Source organism: Anneissia japonica, unplaced genomic scaffold (genome assembly GCF_011630105.1).
Source record: "Anneissia japonica isolate Jap-2015-1 unplaced genomic scaffold, ASM1163010v1 scaffold2617_len527014_cov191, whole genome shotgun sequence".
In the NCBI taxonomy this organism is placed as follows: domain Eukaryota; kingdom Metazoa; phylum Echinodermata; class Crinoidea; order Comatulida; family Comatulidae; genus Anneissia; species Anneissia japonica.
The window spans coordinates 121734-146023 of record NW_022714155.1 but is presented as its reverse complement, the minus strand read 5'-3'; the positions used below and the strand labels follow the sequence as shown (position 1 = coordinate 146023).

Genomic DNA, 24290 nt, shown 5'->3' with positions numbered 1-24290 from the left:
TTCTTACAAAACAACAGTTAGACGTAAATTGTGTGTAGAGCGAACTCTCCTTGCAACAGACTATACCGCATAAGGCCTACGATACAGTTGATTACCAGTGGCGTATCTAGGACTCTTAATTAGGGGCCTGATATGGGGCGCAAAGGTGAAGTTGGGGGGGGGGGGCTCGATGATTATGTGAGGGGGCGCTACCTCGCAAAATAAAGGGATATGAGCTGATGTTTATCTACTTGAGAGTGATTTCTTTGCTTCGAGCATTTTCAGTGGGGGGGGGGGGCGCCACCCCTGCCGCACCCCTAGATACTCCACTTGGTTTCACAATAGTTATCTTCAAATTGTGTTTCAAGTTTTGATACATACGTAGACTAGACCTAAATTAATTGGTGAATGAATAAGTAGGCCTAGGCCTATATGGTATGAGTCTGGACATATAACTATGTCTATAACATATATAATGGACCTATAGGCATAAATAATATAAATTATATAGGCCTAATGATGATAATAATAATAGAAATATTAGGGCCTAATAATAATAATAATTATTATTATTTCTGGGATTCATATAACACACTTTTCTAACAGAAATTCTTAAAGCGCTCTGTGTATTACTGTCATAGGTTATTTCTTTTTGTTGGAATTCATCTAGTACCTTTATTGCTTTAATGTGTGTCTTGAATGTTTGTCTTAATCTTATAACTTGGTGAAATAATACAATGAAAATTACTACTTTTTCGATATTTGGCTTTGTGTTAACAAGTCCGACAAGGCTTACCGTAGTGTATTATGAGGTTAACACCGTGTTTTAATAAACGACTGGTTACCGGTGTGTTCCCAAGTGTACATCCGTTTACGTGGCCTATGCCTGTGTACTACAAAGGAATACGGTATCAAAAAGCGTCTATTTCTGCATATTATCGTTGCTAATCTGTTTTTTTAAGGGATTATAAACTACGGATTAACATATTTAATTATCTATATTTTCTTTCTTATTTATTAATGTTTGGAAATATGAATGCAATGGGCTATTAATGTAAGCCTATTTAATATTTAGCGAATCACATAGTAAAGGCCTATTTTAACACTATCGAACTATTAAGTTATATAAACCTATCTCCATTTATACTATATATTCTTTCCATATATAATCATGGAGGTATAATGTTGTGTTATTGATTATACTATTTATTATAATAGCTGGCTTTGGCTTAACACTATTATCAAATAATTTAATATATAGATTTCCATTTGTTTCAAGATCATTCCCAGTTGGTGCTGTACAGGTGGTATTAAATGTTTAATTATGTCTTGGGGTTTTATATTAATGCTATCATGCTATATAGTCGGTTTTAAATAATTTAATGTCTTAACGGTTTTTTACGTCTTACGTTTTAACACTGTGTCTTGCCAAGCAAAACAATTTTCCTAAAATACTTTTTATGAAGAATAAAAAAATAATCCAAATCTAAATCTGAATTTAATTCTATGGATATTTGATAATGTTTATATGCATTTGGGTTGTCATTGCTGTGTACTTTATTTTGTGATAAAAAAAAAAAGTATAGCATAATCCATCATGATTTTTGAATTCCGTTTAAAATTCGTAATTATTTGCCCCGAGGAGAAACAGTAGTGATTTGATGTTCAACGCAAAAAGTGCAATAATCTAGAGGCGGTAGAACGGTAAATTCCCTGCGGCGCTAACACTGGTATAGTACTAAATGATATACCGCTGTGGGTAATGACTTTGCTTAGCGCTGTGACCACCCTGAATAAGCCTATATAAACCGATACAATAGTGCTAGCATAACCCGGAGTTAAGAATAGTCCTCATGGCATTTGGATTTACAGTATACTACAATGAAGAGGCCTATTTCGGGCATACAACCCCCTCATTGTTCCACATGGCATAACTTCAAGGCTTCCTTTTGGGATACACATTTTTTTGCGAATGTTCTTTCCAGAGTCAACTGTAAGCCGTACTGCAGTACTGATAAATAATCTATAAAACCATTTTCTATGTCAATATCACACACTATACGGTTAAGTTAACTTGATAATGATACATTTTAACGCAACTTATCTTTTGTCATGAATGATTATTTTTATTATAGTCCTATGCATTTGTTCTGTAACAAACTAAAATTAACATTTTAGTAATCTAGTACAATTAATTTTTGATAGGATATATTCACTATCTTTATTGAAATAAATTTTTTTGCAGCCGAATTAAAAGAAATTAAATAAAAATTATTGTACGTATGCTTAATATTTCGTTCGTTTAAGTAGAGAGCTATTAAACGAATTAAAAGAATAACAGATTATAATGATTTTCCTTTTATAATTATTAATGTGACCTACCTTTAAGATGTAAATTCAAACTGAAAAACAGTTTGACATTTAAAATCATAATGCGGTTGATGTCGGCTGATCAGACATTTCAAAATGGCCATGGCGGAGCAATCCCACAATCCAACCGGGTCGCATATTATAGGTCCGTGCGTTCAATGTTTTGGTTGTGGGTATAACAGGTCAAACAGAGAAGGCACTTCGTTCCTCCAAGACATTTTTATAAACGCCACTGTTCTGTTTTTTTTTTAATCCTATTTGATTACAATGAAGGAAGTTAACAGTAAGTAGAGATTCCATTTTAGATATCAATTTATTCGACATAATTGCAAATGATTAAAACAATGTTTATGATATTTAAAACTATTATATGTAACTAAACATAAATTGATCCGAATCTTTTGTTTGGGCGTGCAAAATGTAGCGAAACTTGTTAAAAGCTTACCCATGGGGCTTTGGACTAAGCTTTTCTAGAGGAACACAGGAACAACTAGCAAGTTGTTTAAGTTTAAACAAACCGGTAGCCAACAATACTCTGGGATTTTAAACATAATTGTGTAAAATTCGATAGCATGCTATGTTAGGTCTGTTCAAAATATCTCTCCTATAAACTGTTATAGAACGTGCAAATACAATTTTAAACACTTGATTTAAATAAAAGCATCGGGTGATGGGTGGTATTCTATTTTTTTTGCAATACTTTATGAGGCTGTATACTTAAAAATAGATCGTCTATGTAAAGCTAAAAACTTGCACAAATTAGTACATTTACAAAAATCTCTTAGTTAACTTCAAATTTAAAATCAGAATGGGAAATTATTGTCCCCGTCAATTAAAGCAGATGCAGAGTGCTTGCATATTTCACTGTTTCTATATTATTTACATTAAAAAAAATGGCTGGTAATATTAATTTAATCATACAGTATTCATAATAAAAGGGTGTAGAGATCAGCAAAAAATTGATTAAATATGTCTTATTGGAAGTTTATTTATTAAACGAGATCCTTTAACTGACCAATTAAAGTTTTGTTTCATGGATTTTTATATTTTGATACATAGGTCTATCTTAAGATTATACATTAGCCGTATTTAAATCCTTGATAGATATTTGATTTAGTAACTGTTTTGTAGTAGTAGTAAACTAATAGTATGAAATGAGTTATGCTTTTGTTCGCGTTTTCTTCCTATTATTTTTACCAAACATAAGTTGAATGTGTCAAACAATTGATAGATTAAAACAACATAGAGAATCAGACTTCTCCTTCCAAAGCATTATACTTTATAAAAATAATTGAATTTATGAAATGTAGAAATAAAAACAATGAACCTACTTACCTACCTCCATTTAGTTAAATACTAATAAAGAAACCACCAGCAATGAAATAATAATAATAATAATAATAATAGAATGAATAATAATTATAATAATTTATAATAATATTGATAATAATAATTATAACATTAATAATACCAGTAGGCCTAATAAAAATAACAATAATGATAACAATAATAAAAGGTCTACACTCTCAAATTATCCATACAATATATTAAGCTTCCGCTACCAATTCCGACAAGAGGTATCCTTGGTTATACACTAAGTACAGTACCAAACATTACAAGACAGTAACATACCGTAGCTCTTAACGAATATTAGCATAATTGGTATTTATACTTTATAGAAATTGTGTGAATAGAAAATACACAACCTGTTGTTACAAGTAGGCCTACGCAAAACCAATAAACTTGAGAGGAACCATAAAACATAGATACCGGTAATACAAACTGTCATTATAACAACGACAACTGCTTTCCACGTCCTACTCATTATTTGCGGTAGAAGAAGTGGTGGCTGTCTCTTATACACATCTTATAGATATATTAAGAATACGGCCAATCAAGTAATAATACGCAACCTATATTCAGTTGTAAGATATTAGTATACAGTATTATAGTATTGCAAAGAAATGGGTACGGTATAATGTCTGGCGGGTGTGATTAATTTAGGAGGAATGGGACATTCACGTCGAACAAAATCATAATGTAAATACTACTTTAATATTTTTAAAAGATAAATGTAGGACATGACAAAAATTATAATCAAAAACATATTTTATTTATGCATCAGATGTAACATAAAAGACACAGTATATCTTGATCTTAACAAATACGCCGACCATCAAACTTTCTCCAAAATTTAAAAATGATTATGCACACTTAGTTACTTCTTTTTAATAAAAAAAGAAATCAAATATTTTCAACTCCAAAAATCAATTTAATAAGGTTGGATCAAGAACATAAACAGTTAAAAAACATATGACAACTTCTTACCGCCAGCATTTGTATAAAACTACGATGTTCTTGCATTTACTTTTTGCTGCTACTAACAACCCTGTCCCATTCTGTCTGAGACGATCGAGTTTATCTTCCTAACTAAATTAAAATGTTAGGCGAAATGGTTTTTATTACTGATTAATTAAGTCGTATATGGGGTAAGTTTGCTTATATATCTGTTTCTTTAGACTTAAGGTTAGACACTAGGTTTGTGTTGATAGTTCTGAACATCTTTTCACAGTAAAGAAACAATATAATTAAATATTATGTCTAGGGTGGGTCGCAGCTTCACATGCAATATTAGCATAAGGGATATTCTATTAATTCGACAGGGATGTTAAAAACTTTTTAACACGATCCGTGATAATGCATATACATAAATAAACATAAATTAAATAGAAAATTTATTTATAAAGGCATTTTACAACTTGTAGTATCTTGGAGAACAATACGAATATGCTTTCATACTTTTACAATTATTTGTTGAGAGATATATATTTTCGTCGAAAGCTACTAACCCTTTTAGAAGTTGAAGCAATGACGTAAGAGAAAGTGTGCAGGTTGTAATTAACAGAATGTCTCAGCTGTAGCTGGAATTGCGGGATTGCGTGCGAAGATGGTGTCAGTTCCAAGGTAGTCGGAACATTTATATGTGGATGTGATGTCACCAACTTCGATTGTGTTTCGGGAATTACATGATACCGCACAATCTTGCATTTTAATGAGAATTTCATGTGAGCTGGTGTTGGCATACACTTATTGTTGCTACCAGTAAAAATTTCATGTACAGTTTACAGAGTGGTATAATTGGCCACCAAGTGGGAGAAAATTAACTTTATTACCGCTGGGGGCAGTATGTAGATTTATTTGGTTCCGTATGGTTTGGTAGCTTCAGCAAAATGCTGATAAACTTATGTGCTTGAGCGGAAATCCACGAACGTGATGTACCGTGAAGCTTAAGCCAGCCCACTCGGCGGCTTTAGACGGAAGATGATACATTCTAATTTGTTACTAATGTTAGCTTGTTCACCACTCTTTATCGACAGCCAATATTCGTTGAATTAAAAACTTTAATGCATTTGTCGAATTTTCTGTTCAATTGCAAAGCGAGTAAAGTGACATGATAATTGTATTGAACAGGTCACCGCCACACAATGACGTGGAATTTAATCGGCCAATGATTGCTTGAAGTATTGTGGAATTAATGAGCCACTAAATGTCCAGCCCCCTTCCTACAGTTTGAAGCCTGTGTGTGTTTCGAGGGAATGGTGGTTTGTTTTTATTAGACCCAACACATCCATGCAGAAAAGCAGTTGCGACTTCTGTATTGGAACTTCATGTTTTTTTCTTTGAGGACATCTTCGAAAGTTCCACGCACCTTACCGGCGTTATCTATCCAACAATACTAAATTCATTTGAGTTTTTGACAGTTACAGTGAGATAAGCATATACTACGAAGTTTTAAACAACTTTAAATAGAAGATAATTGATTTGATTACCATCAGTTCCCGTGGTTACGTATTTATATTTAAAAAGGAGTGTACCGTTATTTTAGAAAAACATTATTTATTCTGTTTATGCAAGAAGTGAGAGCTTATTGTCCCCGCGTAAATACCGTTTATTCGGTCTCCACTCCTTCTTAGGCTGCCTCGGAGAGGCATGGATGTTGTTAGTCAAACGGATCAGAACCCTCTGTCTCCGCGGGCAAACGCCTTCAGCATTGCATCATTAATATCCCCTGATGACGATCAGCGAGAATCTGACGATTCACTAATCATGGGCTCGAACAAAACTGACAGGAAAGATTCAGAGTCCGACAACAGCCGATGTGATAACACCCCCGACTGGACCTTACGATACACATCAGACTTTCAAGATATGGATTCAGCAGGTTTGTTTACTAAGAATCAATTTATTGACTACCGGTATGTGATATATATGTATATATATATGATATACTTCTGTGTATGCATATATATACTTTTATATTTACTTATTTATTAATTTATTATTCTTAACTTACACCTGCTATAGGCATGTGATACACACTGAACCATAATTAGGCCTGTGTATATACAGTGATATATCAGTGGCGTACATATATAGGTGGTCATTTCTTGGTACCTCAATGATTTCAGAAATTTAAGTAAACTATTTAAAATGTATGTAGGACTACGAACATCAATCGAAGTATATATTTTTTTAAATAAATTTATAATTTAGCATGACAGATGAAACCTTGATTGATGTTATTAATATATTTTTACTTTTAGCCCCAAAAACTTTTTATCAGTAAAAACAAACTAGCTGCTACATATTACTGACTAGATTGTTTAAGACACTAGGAAAGGTCGATGAAATATGCCCAGTCGACGTTACGTCCTCGACGATAAATATAACATCTAAGTACGCATTACATAAATGCTTTCCAGACTGTTTGTGCTAGCTTTGGGACTAACTTAGCTTATCAATGTTAGCAACACAGAAGTACAATTATCACTTGAACGTCTAACACAATAGTTCATAGGCATATCAATAATTGATTCGAGTAGGCTATGGTGTCTTCGAAGCCATGGTAACTTCTCTAAGCGCCTAATGATGAATTCGAATCAGTTGGGCCTAGGGTATAAATGCTATAGGCCTATATGCATAACGGATTAGGGTAAGGTACAATACCGATTATGAATACGGAGGCGGTCTTAATCGAGCGTTGAAACAAAGTCCATACATCTTTACTACTGTATGGAGGTCTGAATGATGTATAGACCCACTGTTATTCAGACGTGAAACTGTCACTTCCGATCATGATTGCCGTCTATCTACTACTTCTTCTAATGTTTATTATGGTAACCACCCTAGGGAAACGTCACTAAATTGTTTGAAACCTCATAAAAAAAGTCTTCTATTTATTGGAGTCGTGTAAGTATAATAAAAACTGCAGTAAAATATAGCAAACATCAAGGGTAATAACAGAAATAATAGACATAATATAATAAAGTGATGGACTTTTAAATAGCCAAATTTATGAGAAATTTATGTAAGCGACAAGTTTTCTGAAGTCTATAAAAATTAATTTGATTGTATACTAGAGTATAATAATAATACACATGGTTTGAGATTATAGAGGCCTAGGCCTAAGTGATGATATGGTTTTTGTTGGAAGAAGAAAAAGTGTCCACGTGTTGTCTACTAATACTAATGGGCCTTCTAAGCGAGTAATTGTTTAAGATCTTACTATTTGGTATCGAAAAAAAAACAACAATGATTTTTACTAATTGTCCGTCGGGTTTCCTTCTAAATTAGATATGTGGGTAATACAATTTAAATAAATATTAAATGAATAAATAAAATAAATAATTGTATTAATACAATACGATACGATACAATACAATACAATACAATACTGGCCTTTAATATGTCATACTTACACAATTCCATTTCAAAGAGGACAAAATAAAGCATTTAGTCAGAAAAAAAAGACCATGCATAATCACGAATTATATTATTAATATTATTATTTTCATTATATTATACCTGAATACTGTCTATATGTTTTCAATTTTCTATTATTATTAATAATATTATTATAATTATTAAATTACATGCTTCTATACAGTGTTAAGGTAGGCTACATTGTTAGTTCAGTGCAACGGTAAAATAATGTCATTCCCATACAAATGTGTGTATTTTGGTAATTACAGATACGTGTATCTAGTGCTTATCGACAACAGATGTGTTTCTGTTTTGTTAATGGGTTTTATTCGGTAGCAGGTTAGTATTTAAAAAACTCAAGTGAGTATAAAGCTAGCTGTGGCCGCGTGTAGACTATCGATTTTGTGCTGATACCTCCGAGTAATTTTGAAGATATTGGTGCGTAGGTTCATTTTGTTTCCTCTCAAACCTTATAATGGTCAGCCTGTCAGTTTGTTCGTTGCTCGAATTTAAGTAATCGTTTTTTTTTCTTCCCCAAACCCATCCATTGACGGCGGTTGTTATTCCACATAGTGTTTATTTTGACAAAGTTGACGTTGAGGTGTCGCACGAATTTAGACGTGCGTGTACTAATTTAAGTCTGAATACTCAACGATAGTCTCACATTTTAATGTTCCAAGTAGAAAACATACCCTAGGCTTGGACCAGTAGGAGCTGTATCATAGGCTGCCCAGTGCCCTTGTTGCTTACTAGATAACCCATTAGTAAGCAATCGAGTAAACCTAAAAAAACGAGTTTTTCCCTGATGATGTATCTCTCAAATTGTACCTAGCCTATCCCAGGATAGGCTTCAATATTGGCAATCAGCTGCATTTTATGATTACCGCTGGCTTGATGATGGAGTTAAATGACAGAGGAGTATGAGTAGTCATCGATGCAGGAACTAAACGTCGGGCTGGCGAACTCGACTTGCGTATGAACATCCAGCTGCAGCATAAGGGCCTACAGTCTTCGAGAAAAATATAAGCATATAGATATTTATCCTTTACGGCGAATGTTCAACAGGATGTTTTTAGAATAAAATACATAACCGGATAAAATGTAATTAGGCCTTTCAAAATAAAATAGGCCTATATATATGTCCAAAATATCGTGTTAATAGTATTAAAAATGCTTACCAAAGAATAAGCTTCAGTTTTAAATCGGTACGGTATAATAGGTCTATACTAAAAAAAAATCGACTACATGATTAGTACTGATTTTAGAATATAATCTATTAATAATTTAATGGAAATGGAAATATCGTGTTGAAAAAAAGAATTGTTGACGTTATAGCACTTAAGAGGGCGGAGTCTACCTGAGTTACATTCTGCCTAGCGTATTCTGGGTGTAATTAGTAGTGAAGGAAATAACTGTACTTGTTGTTATAGACATAGACAAAATTATATTGTATGCATTATAAAAATGTGTCTATACTAAACAACCAATAATGATAACTAATGATTAGGTAATTAACAATCCCTCATTAAACACAATCATTACTCGTTCAAAAATGCTTAAAATATTGACATGCGCCAGTTCCTTGTAAATGGAACGATTAATATCGCGTCATATGGTCAATATAATGTTGTTGGCTTGTTAAGTGTTACGGACTCTAGCCACAACTCCCATCATATCGCATTGCATTTCCCAATGTGTAAATCATATTAAGTTTGTTTTAGTAACGATATTCCCAATTGAGCACTTTCATGGAGTTTCCTCAAAATTGATGACACGTTTTAATTGAGAATTTTGAATAACAGTATTAGCCAATATTATATATAAATTATTAAGTACACCTACTAGCCGATATATACATATTTTTGAACACACATATTATTTTCAATCTGATGTGTATTAGAAGATATGTTTGACGATATAATAAGCCAATTTAAGTTGCCGGTAGTTCGGGCTTTAGGTTATTCACACTCTATGTGGCTAAAAGGGTATAGACCATTACTCTAATCAATTTATTTTTCCAAGACCTGTCAGCAACGTATTGAGTCGAGACTGAATTTTCAATAAAAGCCTAATAATGTTTTAATTCATGCTCTAATACCGGTACTATTTATAATAAGGCCTAAAAATATCACTTATATCAGTCCCTATATAAACATATTTCTTAAACAAAAATATTTATTTATTATTTATTAACCCTTACTATTCTGAGTCACTTGTATTGTCTCTATTGATAGAGTTGGCAAACCCAGTAGAAGGACGAGTTGATTGTTTTCTTTGTCGCCTTTCCTATGTATTATTGTATAGCCTAGAAGGAGTGAAATAAAATAAATAAATAAATACTGTAAATGATCTAGAAGTTAATCCTTGTAATAATAATAAAAAACGATAATAATAATTTGATATTAACTAAAATTGTAGGTCTACAATTTTAATAACCGCATTCAGATCTGTTATACTCATTCTATATATATATATATATATATATATATATATATAATATGATATATATATATAAAGCATTCAGTGCAACATAAATCTTTGATTCATTTAATAATTAATTCTGATTACATAATTAATAAATACTAAACTAAATTAATGATGAGGTATTGCAATTTAAAACTAATTTCTATAGGCTTATTTACTAACTAAAATTTTGATGATGAATTACAACGGTTATAATAGTTTCATAAACAGTTTAACGATTGAATAATTGAGTGAATGATTTGTTAATAGATTGATAAACTGATTGATTAATGGATTGATTAATTTCTTAATAATATTTTTGTATTTTTATGTTGAATGATTATTATTCTTACTGTCAAGTATCGAAGTATATTTCTAAAACATCCTTCTTTTTTACTTTAGGCTAAGCATTTGTGTATCAGAAATGCAGTAATACAATTAATCTAAGGTGCAATAAGCTAGCCTATGCCTATCAATCCAATTGTCTATAGATATATTTTAAGTAAAAATAGTTCAATCATAAATTTAAAATGTATTTTTTCTGCAATCTAGAGAGGAAATTTATTGAAAGTTGTAATTTCATTTATTGCAATTTTATTTGATACATAACCAACACTCCTCTTTTATAAAAATACGTCTGTTATAACACCTTGAATAATAATACGAAACCGCCAGCGGAACACTTTCAAAAACCTTTTAAAAACTCATCAGAATAATGAATTTCTTAGAATCAAGTAAGTTACCAACGTCCAAAGAAAATTACAACCAAAAACGATTCCGATATCGCTAATTTACAGATTTTTTTTCTAAAAATATACTATTGGTTTTGGTCGATTTATTGGTCTTATCATGTAAAGATAGAACGATTTGATATGTCTCTCATAATTGGCAGAGAAAAGTATACAAAGTAAATAATTAAAGTACCAAATAGTATTTCATAGTTTATTTCGGTATTTGTAGTGGGAACAATATTGCCATAAAATAATTATAGCTTACGGAAACTCGGTCTACTTGGAAGCTATGTTGTGGTATTGGAATCAACACTACCTCATCTTAATGTTTTGTTTCAGCTGTCTGATATGGGATAAGCATTACGATTGATCGTCATCATAGTTGAAAGGGTAATGTGATATCTAGTGCTGGCACTAACGAGTTTGGGAGGCATCGAGAGCGGGTGTAACGGTATCCAGTATTTTTGCTATCGATTATTAGTACCATGGTGCTACCGATTGTTTTGTGTGTCGTCGGTGCTATCTATCGGGGAGGGGTTGGTATCGATATCATTGGTGACTCAATACTATTGAGCGTTGCTAATAGCAAGTGTGAGTGCCATAGCGAGGGTGATTGTGTGTTATGGCGATATTGCCTGTTGGTGCTATGATTGTGATATTGAGTGGTATAATGGTACTATCCACTGCTGGTGGTATAAATAGTGTTATTCACTGCTGGCGCTATTTAGTCGGTGTGCTGTTAAAGGCGGATGATACATTATTTAAAACTGCCTTTTACTCTCCTATGGTGACATCAGGAAATATAGTCCGATTTGTCAGCCCGTTGAGGGATAATAATAATTATCAATATTTAATATATATTAATGATTTAATCTTCAAAGTGATTCACGCCCGACGCAACATTGCATCTCTTTATTTCCAGGCATACACACTAAATAAATCGTTTCTCAACCTAAACGGTGGGAAATGTTTTTTTTTAAAGCGAGCGTTTTTTATATAAAAAATCTCGTCTGAATATCATCTACTTATGTTATTCTATACAACAGAGACTGCTCTAAATCGAATTTGTGCTCAACGATTCGTAATGTGTCTGGATTGTGTGATTAGATATGGTGTGATCTTGTTGATCCGGTCGAAAAGCCTTTACTCACAGATCCTCCTCTAATCCCTGCTGCTTAGTTTGTCAAATGACTCAAATAATCCAATTTCTTAACAGAAACCAATTGAGATTTAATTTAGCGTAAATAACTAAATATTAACGATCCGGTACCATGCTTAAAGAAGCAATATTGACAATGTGCACAGTTTCCACTCGTAATATAATCAGTTTCCACTCGTTAAACTGCATTTACATCGGGTCCGAACCAAAATTACGACCGCGTTTCCGATGCGATGAACGCCGGCGTCCCTATTCGGAGGTCTTCCGACCGGAATATTCGGTCTAAATGAGGCTTTAATCAGTTTCCACTCGCTAACAATTTACATCGTGATAAAAGTCATCACTAAGATTCACAGATAATATCGAATGGGTTATTATATGCCTATTACTAATTAGTAGGCATACATGCTTGATTATCACAATATTATGTTTGGTCCTATAAAGATTCATCTAAAAGTAATGAGCGTGTTATTTTGATTGGGCATATTTTACATTTTAGAGGCGTAACGTTTAATTAACTATTTTAATTAGCGTAGATCATAGATATTCCAAAATCTAAAACGAATTAATGATGGACACACGTCTAATATATAAATAGAATCAGAAGTATAATAATTAATGCAGTCATAACAAACACTCAATGTAACTTTTAACGTCTTTATTTAAACAATCAGTCCCTGATTACCAATGAAGGCATATTATAATAATATGAGTCTGTTTTCCTTATCTCACACATTTTTATTAAATCATTATACGATTTATGTAATCACAGGAAACGATGTTATACCAAATAAATATATACCAAAATATATAAATATATGGGTGACCATCACAGTTTATTGTTCAATACGGTTAATACCGTACGGTAAGTATTAGTAGGCCTATTCTCAATATGGAAGTAAACATTATTAAGTATATGAGACACATGCGTTAGCGATTGGAACCACAACCATGGAGTTGGGACACTGGAACTCAATCAAATCCTTGTAAACATTAAAAATAATCAGGCCTTGCTTCGGTTTGTATACATTTCCATTGTACTGACATTCGCAAAAAATGAATGAACTTCAGAGAATTCAATTGTTTTTATAATGACATCTTGAAGAAAATGTGGAGATCAATTTTATGCAGCTCAGAAAAATCAAGAAGGAATTATTTTTGTCCATTACCAAACAATATAATTTTCTGTAATGAAATATCCATTTGAATCGAGTAGAAAAAGCTTCACTGAATATTGGGTTATAATCTTTTTAGCCCAACTGCCAGATTAACTAGTATCAATCAGGGATAAATCATTGGTTAATAAATCATATCTTAACTAATTAAAAAACTATCAGAATTTCTTTGGAAGGGAGGGATTCATGTTTAGTATAAAACTTGTATTGTCAGCGTTGTGTTACTTATCACATTCACATGGGACGTAGTACCGTATGTGTATTATTTCTAAAAATATATTTAATATCTAAAATATGAATAATTATTTTATAGATACACAAAAAGCACGCAGTATGGATGAAGGCTGCAACACCAGTGAATCTAGCCCACGGCTAGTACACGATGAGAATGACGGAGTGGATTCGCCGAATTCGATCAAAACACGGAGCGATTGCGACGATGACGGCGAAACCAGCATGGCCTCTCCTAGCGCTAGAAAAAGGAAACTAGACGAGAAGCCGATGAGTGTTAAAGTTTGCAATGTAGAGGCAAAGCTTGAGATGAAGGCTTTGTGGGACGAGTTTCATTCACTAGGAACGGAAATGATTGTCACAAAAGCTGGAAGGTAAATTCGATTTGTTAATTTTTTTAGAATATATTTACTGTTTACAATTATAATTCGGAAATGGTTCTATACAAATTCTTCTGTTACATTCGTTTACCGTTCTTTGGGCCCGGCAATTTTTTTATTAAAAAAAAAATACTATGGGCCTATATAATACATTCACAACCTCATAGCATATAATTAATAGATTTTAATTAATTTGCAATATACAGAACTATAATAGGCCTACATTTTACATTTTTGGACGACAAAGTGGACAGGTGTTATTGTGAAAATGTAATGAAATTATGTAACGCCTTTCATTGGAACGCGTCGCCTTCTCTTATTGAAGATGGCGACAATTGAAAGTGTTAACCTTACGATTTCTTTTAGTAATAATTGTGACGATATTCCTATTCTTTCTATTTGTAACGTATAATTAGACCTAATGTATTAAAGTTAAATGCACTCTATGTTAGTGCAATTTTTTTGCGGTAGGCCTATTCATTTAGTGCTCATTTCATTTACTATATCACATTATAGTTGGAACTTTTCATAATTGTTATTTTGGTTGCGTAAGGTTTTAATAGGCTATTTTATTTAATCCTTTTGAAAGAATTTAAACAATTAGGTTATTAGTAGAATAGTAAAATATGTTTAGGCAAACAGAGGTATAATGCTTAAAATAAGTACATGCTATTAAGCCTAAGATATTTGTAATGTACATCTGTACATCAGGTTACGATCAATGCCGTAGCCAGCTATTGGGACAGTTGTGACAGTCCCACACAACTTTTCTAATGGGTCCACAAAGAAGGGGTCCACATTTTTCAAAATGGGTCCAAATTATGTAATTTTAAGCATATAATGGGTCCACTTTCTGAAAAATGGGTCCAGATTTCTCATATTTAGCTTCAAATGAGTAAAATTTAAGAAAAAGGGTCCAGATTTTTTTCATATTTTTGCGTAAAATGGGTCCACATTGTTTGAATTTACGAGTAAAGTGGGTCCACCCTGATATTGTCCCGCACTGTTTGAAAATCCTGGCTACGGCATTAGTTACGATGTAACTTTTATCGAGAAGCGTCTGTTACTGTATATCTACGGTATCCTTGCCTCGTATGACGACCCTAAATTCCTAATGCGTGTACTTAGAATATCGACTGATGGTTCACAGTCAAGATTAATTAACATAACCATAAATGATATTATATATCGCCATCAGCGGGTTCTGGCACACTATATAGATGTTCGATACAGAGCCGAGACAAAGATGTTCTCTCGGATTCCAGTCTTTTTTCAGTATATTCGTTCATGGATAACAGTCCAGTTGCAATCTTCATATCATCTGAAACTGATGACCCACATATTCTCAGGTTTATGAGGCTATGACGTCATGATAGTCTACTTTTTGAAACTAATCTTAAAGATTATCCCTGAGCAGTAAAAGTTAAGATTATCAGTGGAGCAAACGTGTGACGACTGGGTATTATTGGTTAAAGTAAAATGTACTGCTTCGTTTTTTTACGAGCAGTTTCCGTGTATAGGCCCACAAAATTTTTTTGAGGCAGTAAGTCCACAGGCTAACCGTGTACCGTAGCTTTAAAAAACAAACATAATGCAAATGAAGGTAAATAACGGGCTGATAGCCAGGGTACAAGCTGTTGAATATCGGATGTAAGTGGCAGTTGTAACAGTGACAGTGACTACCACAAACTACCAAGTTAGGTTATACAAATGAGTTAAGCGGTTTACAGGTCCTAATTAAGCCCCGGGTTAAAATCATAGAAAGTGCATTATTGCGATTTTCAGGCTATTTAAAGACCACAAGTGGTTATTCGGGAGACGTGATTTCTATAATTTACGGTACTGTCGAAATGTACAATGAGTAGTATAGGAGGTACTAAGAATAAGGCTCGATGTTACGATTCCTTGCGTCCTATATATTTGAATTCTTGTTCTTATCAAGTCTATTCACAAGTTAATACTATGTGGAGCCAAGTCGATTTAGATCTCGACAATACGATTTTCGTGTATAACGGTGAAAATAAGGCCGCGACGTAAACGCACTTTTTTTGAATGAAATTAATTAATAGCAAACCAATGGTAGGCCTTTTGCTATTTATTACCATACGCCTAGGCCTGTATCAAGAATCGTATATATGACAATCAATCGGATACTAGTAGGTCTATAAAGTGTCTGATGCTACAAAACAGGACTGTAGACTGCTGTATACAGAAGGCCTTATACAGTGGTAGCAGCAGCAGGCCTAGTTAGTTGTTACAGTGTACTGTATCCTTCATAGTAGCAACATTAGAAGCAAAAGTAGGGAAATAATAGTAACACTTAGCATTTTAATATAAATTAATTAATTTTGATAATTCTTAAAATTCTCAATAATTGCACTTACATATGAGTACCGGTATTATGTTTATCCTCCGGAAAGTGCAGGCCTACCACCTTTGTCAACTTTAGTTGTTTACAGTGACATTAAAGATAGAACAATGCGTCCAGGTGTAACCAAACTGTTCTAAACATTGTGTTGATTTAATTTACACTGGGGTAGGTATGAAATATTTTAGGATTGTACACCACAGTTTCAGGTGAATTGGTTTTTGTCGGTATAATGACAATGGCAATTACGAACAAAAAATCGTTCCGGAAATCGTGTCCGTATAGGCACAAACATTTCTGTAGATATATGGAAACCCACAATGTATGTATGCCTAATCGTCATGTCTTTACAATGTGGTATGTGTGGTAAATTGTGCCGCAACTTTAGGACAGTACATAACTACCGTTAACAATGTCGACATAAACTTATCGCAAAACTAGTAGAGGCATAATCTTTAATTTTCTGATTTACTCTCAAAATGGGACTGAACCGGAGGGTACTGTACTTCGTTATGATGAGCCTTTAAAACGTGTTTCCCCCTTACAAACTATAAACCGAAAGCGGTAATCATATATCGTTATATCGCGACCCAAAATACAGCAGCATCTTGAATTGGGGTCTAAGAATGCGGCACTGTCTAATTTATTATGCGTCTATAAACGTTTCTCTGCTCTCCAAACACATATCAATTTAAATTTGATTCTTTGTCGTGTTTACCTTCTTTATAGGCTATTTAAAATTTTCTGATATTTAAACTTTTCTCAAATGTTACCTGGCGTTTGAAATCAATTAGGGATACTATCAACTTATTCGTATCAACGAACGCCCTCATACTTCTATTGATTCAATCCTACGTTTTGGCGTTTCGGTTATATTTTCGTAAAGTACAGAGTGAAACGAACGAATTTTACACTAAATGATATAGGCATATGACCATTCATTCAGTCAGTCAATCAATCACAGGCAAATAAACGATATAGAATGTGTTTGAATGATTCTTTAAAGGAAGTCAATACTGCAACTGATGTTACTCAAACCACGGATATTCTAAGCTAAAAACCCACGTTTTGTTAGGCTAGGACTGCGTTTCATTAGGCCTACACGTAGGCATGGCGCCGATGAAACTCACCACGGTTCTGCATGGTGGATTTAATAATTCTCTTGTGTAAAGTTTGATCACTTCATTGGTTGCTCATATTAACTCACTGTTCTTAGTTGATTTTCTCTTGATCACGGTTCACTCGAAATGACCACAATATATATCACTAAACACATTAGAAAGTCACAAATTAATCACTATATACCGGTAGTTTAGTATTAAATATTATCAAAAATGTTGTGTAAACGTTATATTATTTATATAATTGAAACTTTTAATACAATTATGATTTATCAACATGAATAAAAACCTTATACGAAAGACTTATAATAACATTATGGTGTTAATGAAGAATGAATAAAACTAATTATGATTTTTGTTTTATGAATTTTGGATCTGTAATCGCAATTTCACTTTTATATATCCTTTCAATTTACCGTACTCATTAAAAATAACCATTGTTATAGAACCATATGACATGACTATATATATATATATATATATATATATATATATATATATATATAAAATATACATCAATAAATTAATAAATAATTCTGTTAATTTTTTCTAGTTTAGTACTAAATTAAAATCGGACTAGTTATAATTAGGCCCATTAATTATATATTATTACATGCGTAATACCGAAGTATATTTATAATAATTATAGTTAGGTTCTTCAACCAGCCTAATGCGCGGCATATTTGCCTTTGATCAAACGGCTGTTGATTCTAATCAGCTATTGGTCAAATGATGAAACGCGCAGGGGACGCGCTAATCTACTTGTATATTGAGGACTTCCCATGAAAATCCAGGTAAATTGTTAGTTGAATTAGGAGAACGTGAGATTTTCATGAATGTCAATAGCTAGTTATCACTTCAATACGGTATATATCTTGTGACAAACGCGAAAAAACAATTCAGGCAACTTTGAGCCATAGAAAAATGAACCATTGATGCTTGCTGTAGGGGATACCGTACCGTATAACGAATTACAACGCCTTGCATGGATTTAAACCAATATTATATAATACACAAACTATAATTTGTTATTTATGTTTAATTCCCCGTTTTCTAAAAAGAAGCTTCAAAAACCTGTAACAGTTTTATTCAATGTGACCATGGAGCTGTAAATGACAATATCCATGCGAAATATTATCTGTACTCGTATAGAAAATTATAAGCTAAACATAACGATAACACTGTTTCGAGACACTATATAGGCCTAATAGTTACGGTATATAGGTCGACAACGGTGCACAAACTACTGTTGAGCAATTTGGTTTGAAGTAGTGAGTTTCCCTGTTCAAAAAATGTTTTATTATTTTATAATCTTGCCCTTATCAGACACAGTACGAATATCAATATTCCTAATGTACACCTGTACATGTGCTGAGCAATCATAAATAGGTGTATGTTGCACGACCGATTTAATTTCATTGTATGTATCTGACAACACCCTGTCAGATGCTATAAACACACGATTACGCCTGAACTAATTAAGTTACAACGTATTGTCAAAAGATATTTCACACATTATTTTCAAGTATTGAAGACGATATTATTTATTATTAATCATTATTTAACTCTAAATTAAACAATGCATAGAAAACAACTCCGAATACAAGGTGGCACTAATATATTTACCTACCATTCGTTTCTTTCTGAAGAGGCCTAGGCCTGCAAGATATTAATAATCAAGATGCTATATATTTTGCCTTACTTTACTAAGCCTAATAATTTTCGCACTTCATGGAGGGATATTACATTTGTAGACAAACGTACATTTTTGTCAAGTGAATTTCTAATTTTTGCTAGTTTAATCCAACATAAACTATAGAAACCTAATGAGAAACTCATGGATATATGTAATTCACATCCAATGAAGGTAAATGTGATCTACTACACTCCCATTTAAATGCAACACTTTACGAACCAAGTATTTTTAAAAAGCATTTATTTTGGCATCCATAAGAATTCCTTGTTATTACATCGTAAAACATTAATCATCAAAGCCGATGAGAATTCATTCCTGTGAATATAATAATAAGCGATGGGTGATCGCTGCATCATGAACTCGCAACGGTCGGGGTTAAAGTTCAAATGACCTCCTTTTGGCTCCTTCAGCCAAGAACATAAACGAATAAAAAACTACATTTTGTGTAATCGACTAATATATTACTATTATTGATGTGTGAATATTGTAGGTCGAATCATTTGACCTACGCTATTTATTGCTTTTCATATTGGCTTATTCTGCAATACTAATAAACCCCAAGCCTGTAATTATGTCAATACAATTTTTACAGTAATATACCTGCAAGTAGGCCTATTTGAACGAATGTTAGTCTATGAAAATAAAACATATTTCTTGGCGTTATGATTTATCGGTATTTCATAACTCTTCACTTTTTATATTTTAATGTGTATTTGAGTATTAAATTGTCAATATGAACAATGCATGTAATTTAAAATTGTACGTTCTAACGAATAGTTAACATTGTGTAATTATGAAAATCGTAATTTCTTAATAATAAACTTAAAGCTCGTATTCCAGAGACGAAGACACCTGCTACGTACTAAATTAACATTGATACGAATTTGTTGTTCTATAATGTACCGTAATGTAAATCAACGAATCCAAAGACGTATATGCAGCGTAGGTTGTTTAGTACAGAACTTCATTAATCAACACAGAAAATGGTAAATACGTCTAAGCGGGATGATGTTTTAACAATGTGGGAAACAATCGTCTTCTTAAAGCCGGCCGACCACTGACCGACGATCCATATCTGCTTCGTGAAAGCGCTCGGACGACGCGACGCGTCATCGTCTTCTGAACTGCCGGCCAGTTTGATCGGATCGTTGTCGATTCGTGGCGCACGCCTCTTCGCGTTGCGATGTCCATGGATTACGACGGTCGACCGTCGGCATACGCACCTTTCTAAAGTCAACGAAAACAACATAGTTTACCTAGTTTTGAATTCGATGGATTGAAAGTAACCTCGTTTAATTCTCCAGCAAGAGAGTATCCTCTCGATTGGTATGATTATGTTACAGTCCCTGGTTTATGCGTTTTCATCGTAATGCATGCGTTTTGAACTGCAAATAGCTCGCCAATTACTGAACGGAAACGAGATAACCGATACCAACGTATATTATAGCTTATAATGTCTATTATTTTGAAGCTGATTACTTTTTTTTTTATTGAAGAGGGAAGATTTACGACCAGTTAGGAACCTTATCCATTATTAATAATAATTTGGAAGCCCTACAAAAACAAACTAATAGGCCTACTCGGAAGCAACAGTGACTTAGCCTCGCGTGTGTGCTCTCCGTTGCACATTTATTCAATATTAACCAAAGTAATAATATTTCCATTTGTTATAGGCTTATGGCTCAGTATTCATTAAATGCTCTTTTGGAGCATTCACTTTACAGTAAAAATAACATTAATTAACATATTGTTGATTGTGAATTAAGAAGATAATTAAGAAACTAAAATACCAAAGATGAAATACAGAAAACCGTGGTGTCACATTGCTTACTCAGTGTTCCTAAGTAAGTACTAGTAAGTAAAACTTTGGTATAATGTACCATACGTTTTTAATTTGGGTACCCTTTTATAGACTTTTCTATATTATTTTTTTTTATATTAGTTTTCTTTTTGTAGCCCACTCATTGAAAACACTGCGCTTTGTGATTGATATAATTTCTTAGGCCACGCGGTGACTGGTGAGTTGGTGCTCGTCAGGTCAGTTACACCTGAGCTGTTCCCTGTGTTACATCTCAAAGCTGATTGGCCGGTAATTTGCCGTACAGCTTTATCCAGTCATGTCAAGTGCATCCGGTGCGATGTACATTTATCATGGCGATCACTGTCAAGTTAGTCCTACGCAATCCCATCCAACCTCTCACATTAAATCGACAAGAATAATACATTGGTAAAATTTCGTGAATCAAGGTCAATGACATCAACAACAAACGCAAATTGAACGATCATATGTCTCTATTATTTCTAAATTAGCATCCATTAGTAGTTATTAGGAAGGATTGTTCGTACGAACATTAGGTCTACAGTATTTCTTAATTTGATTTTTTTTCTTGATTAGTTTTATTCGCAGTGTCCAGCTATGATAATAATAATAATAAGAAATATAATAATAATAATAATAATAATAATAATAATAATAATAATAATATTTATATCAATAGTTATTATTACAAAATACTTCGAATAATATATATATGACATATAATAATAATAATAATAATAATAATAATAATAATAATAATAATAATAATATTTATATCAATAGTTATTATTACAAAATACTTCGAATGACAATAATAATAACATTAACGTAATAATGAAAATAATAATGTTCATAATCATCCCTTTTTTTGAAACGATTCAAACGATTCTTGGCGCGCGCCTGGTCGCTTTGCGGTGTTCATGGTCGACCGTTGACATATTATACCTTTCTAAAGTCATCGAAAGCAACAAAAGTTGTTCACCTAGTTTTCTATTCGATGGATTGGAAGTAACCTCGTTCTTGATTCTCCAGCAAGAGAGTATTCTCTCGATTAGTATGATTATGTTACAGTCTGGTTTATGCGTTTTCAACATAATGCCAAATAAAGGATGAAAACTAAACCTAAAACTGATATTAGGCCTATAGATGATGACGATTATAACTATATACTGACGATAAAAATGATGATGATAATAATTATAATAAGAATACTTAGCCTATATATTTTATTCACATTTGGAACATTTATTCGGAAAAATAAATAACTAAATGATAGTAAAAAGCTATAAAACTAACCCAGAGTTCAGTGTACTACAGAGATAAAGTACACTTTGTACTTGCATCCAGGTAATAGGCCTATGTATAGTGCTTGTGAAAACGTTAATGAAAATGGGGCGGAAAACTATCATTTGATGGAAGTTACAATGGGAAAAACATGTGTGCTGTGAAACCAAAGCCCGACAGGGCAGTCTTTGAGTCTAACGTGTTTCATCGGAGTTCACACAATCAATAATATCATTATCGAGGTTTTTCTAAAATGCTTAAAAATATTACGAACAGAAAGGTCCCATAAAACGCTTCACAACCTCCAAGCCAATAGTCTTCAGCGACTGACTTAGCGGATGGAGCGGCCAGGGACTTGTAAAGCAATCAGCTCGTGCGTCAAAAGTCGCGCCTCGCTAGGCCCGGTTCACGCAATGCTCTTATTTACAATTTTGAGTCGTCCGCTGAGCGTTGTGATATATGTCTTTCATTAGTTCTCCGTCAGCTTGGGTGATTTTTATTTTCTGTTCAAATCAATTTTTAATACTTTCATCCATGTTCTTTTTAGATGAGTGGTTTCGTGACTTCACAAAAGAATTAATATACATAAGAAGGGATTAGAGAAGTGTGTTCGGAGGCATGCTTGTAGAATGCCTATATTTATTCAATGAGCCGGGATTATTATTGACACTTTGATAAAGAGAAATGACAGAGAAAATGATGATCTGACTATTAATCAAAATCAGTCCTAGCAGACAACTATACTTTTTAAAAATGATAACGAAATAATGCTATAAAATTAATATTCAAAAGTATTAATAATTTTTATTATCTTGTCATATTTTCGTTGGATTACTTCTTTTGCTATATTAATATGTCTATTGTAAATCGCAGTGCAAGTTGTATGTTGGACTTTTATAAATCGATTATTTACTTTAAAATGTGAAAGAGAAATGGAGTAAAGTGTTGGCATGTTTTTCGGCTATTAAAATGATCTCGCAGAACTCGGAGGCATATAACATTTCTTTCTGTTATTAGCTCATCAAAGTTTGTTTTTGAAAGAGTAAAACAATATTCTACAAGTAAAGTCGGTCACACACGTTGCGATTTTGCTTACGACAAATGCGCTACGACACGCTCAGTCTAAAATCGTCTAGTGCGCGAGTTGGGGAAGATGTTTATATACGACACGACACGGATGGTCATTATGGAAGCGTACCGTACGATATTGTAGAATTGTCGTGAGTGTCTTAGCGCCTCTTATGGTAAGTATCACAACGTGTCAGACCGTGTAAGACGTTACTTCGATTAAAATATTTCAAGCTCAAAAACGAGGCGTGTGCCTTTAGAGGATCTATATTTTTAAAGTTTTTAAATAAAACTTTATAAAACCGACTCATTTGCACCATTGAGGTATATGCCTAAATAGGATCTGTGGTTATATTCTATGTATGCACATACAAGGATTTTTGAGATATTTTAAAGAGGTGTGGATTTTTTCCATTTCCAACTGAGGGGGTATGAAACTCGCTCCAAACAAATTTTGCATCTCCCTGTTCCAACCACGGAGCTCGAGCCAACTACCTGGACATAACGTAACATGTGCGTGGATATCTTTACTCAAAGTCTGTGACAACGATTACTGAAATGTGCCTCGAGCGAAACTCGAGGTTTCAAACATTAAACACCCATCATCGCAAAGTACTTCGCACGCAATCGGACCAGTTGTCAATCAACCAAAATTGGGGCGGTGCCTACTAATAATGCCACAA

At 33.2% G+C, this 24290-nt stretch overlaps 1 protein-coding gene across 2 annotated transcripts in view; it reads left to right on the top strand.

Annotated features, from left to right (window-relative positions):
• The first annotated feature begins 2520 nt into the window (after positions 1-2520).
• LOC117108884 (T-box transcription factor TBX1-B-like) overlaps positions 2521-24290 on the top strand; it is a 47884-nt gene continuing 26114 nt past the window's right edge. Inside the window, exons 1-2 of one of the 2 annotated variants that reach the window (XM_033251054.1) lie at positions 2521-2632; positions 13954-14245. In XM_033251054.1, coding sequence (XP_033106945.1) covers positions 2617-2632; positions 13954-14245 — 308 coding nt within the window. In that variant the 5' untranslated portion in view covers positions 2521-2616. Of the gene's footprint in view, positions 2633-5530; positions 6572-13953; positions 14246-24290 lie in introns of those variants that run through there. The other variant, XM_033251053.1, reaches the window with a different exon arrangement.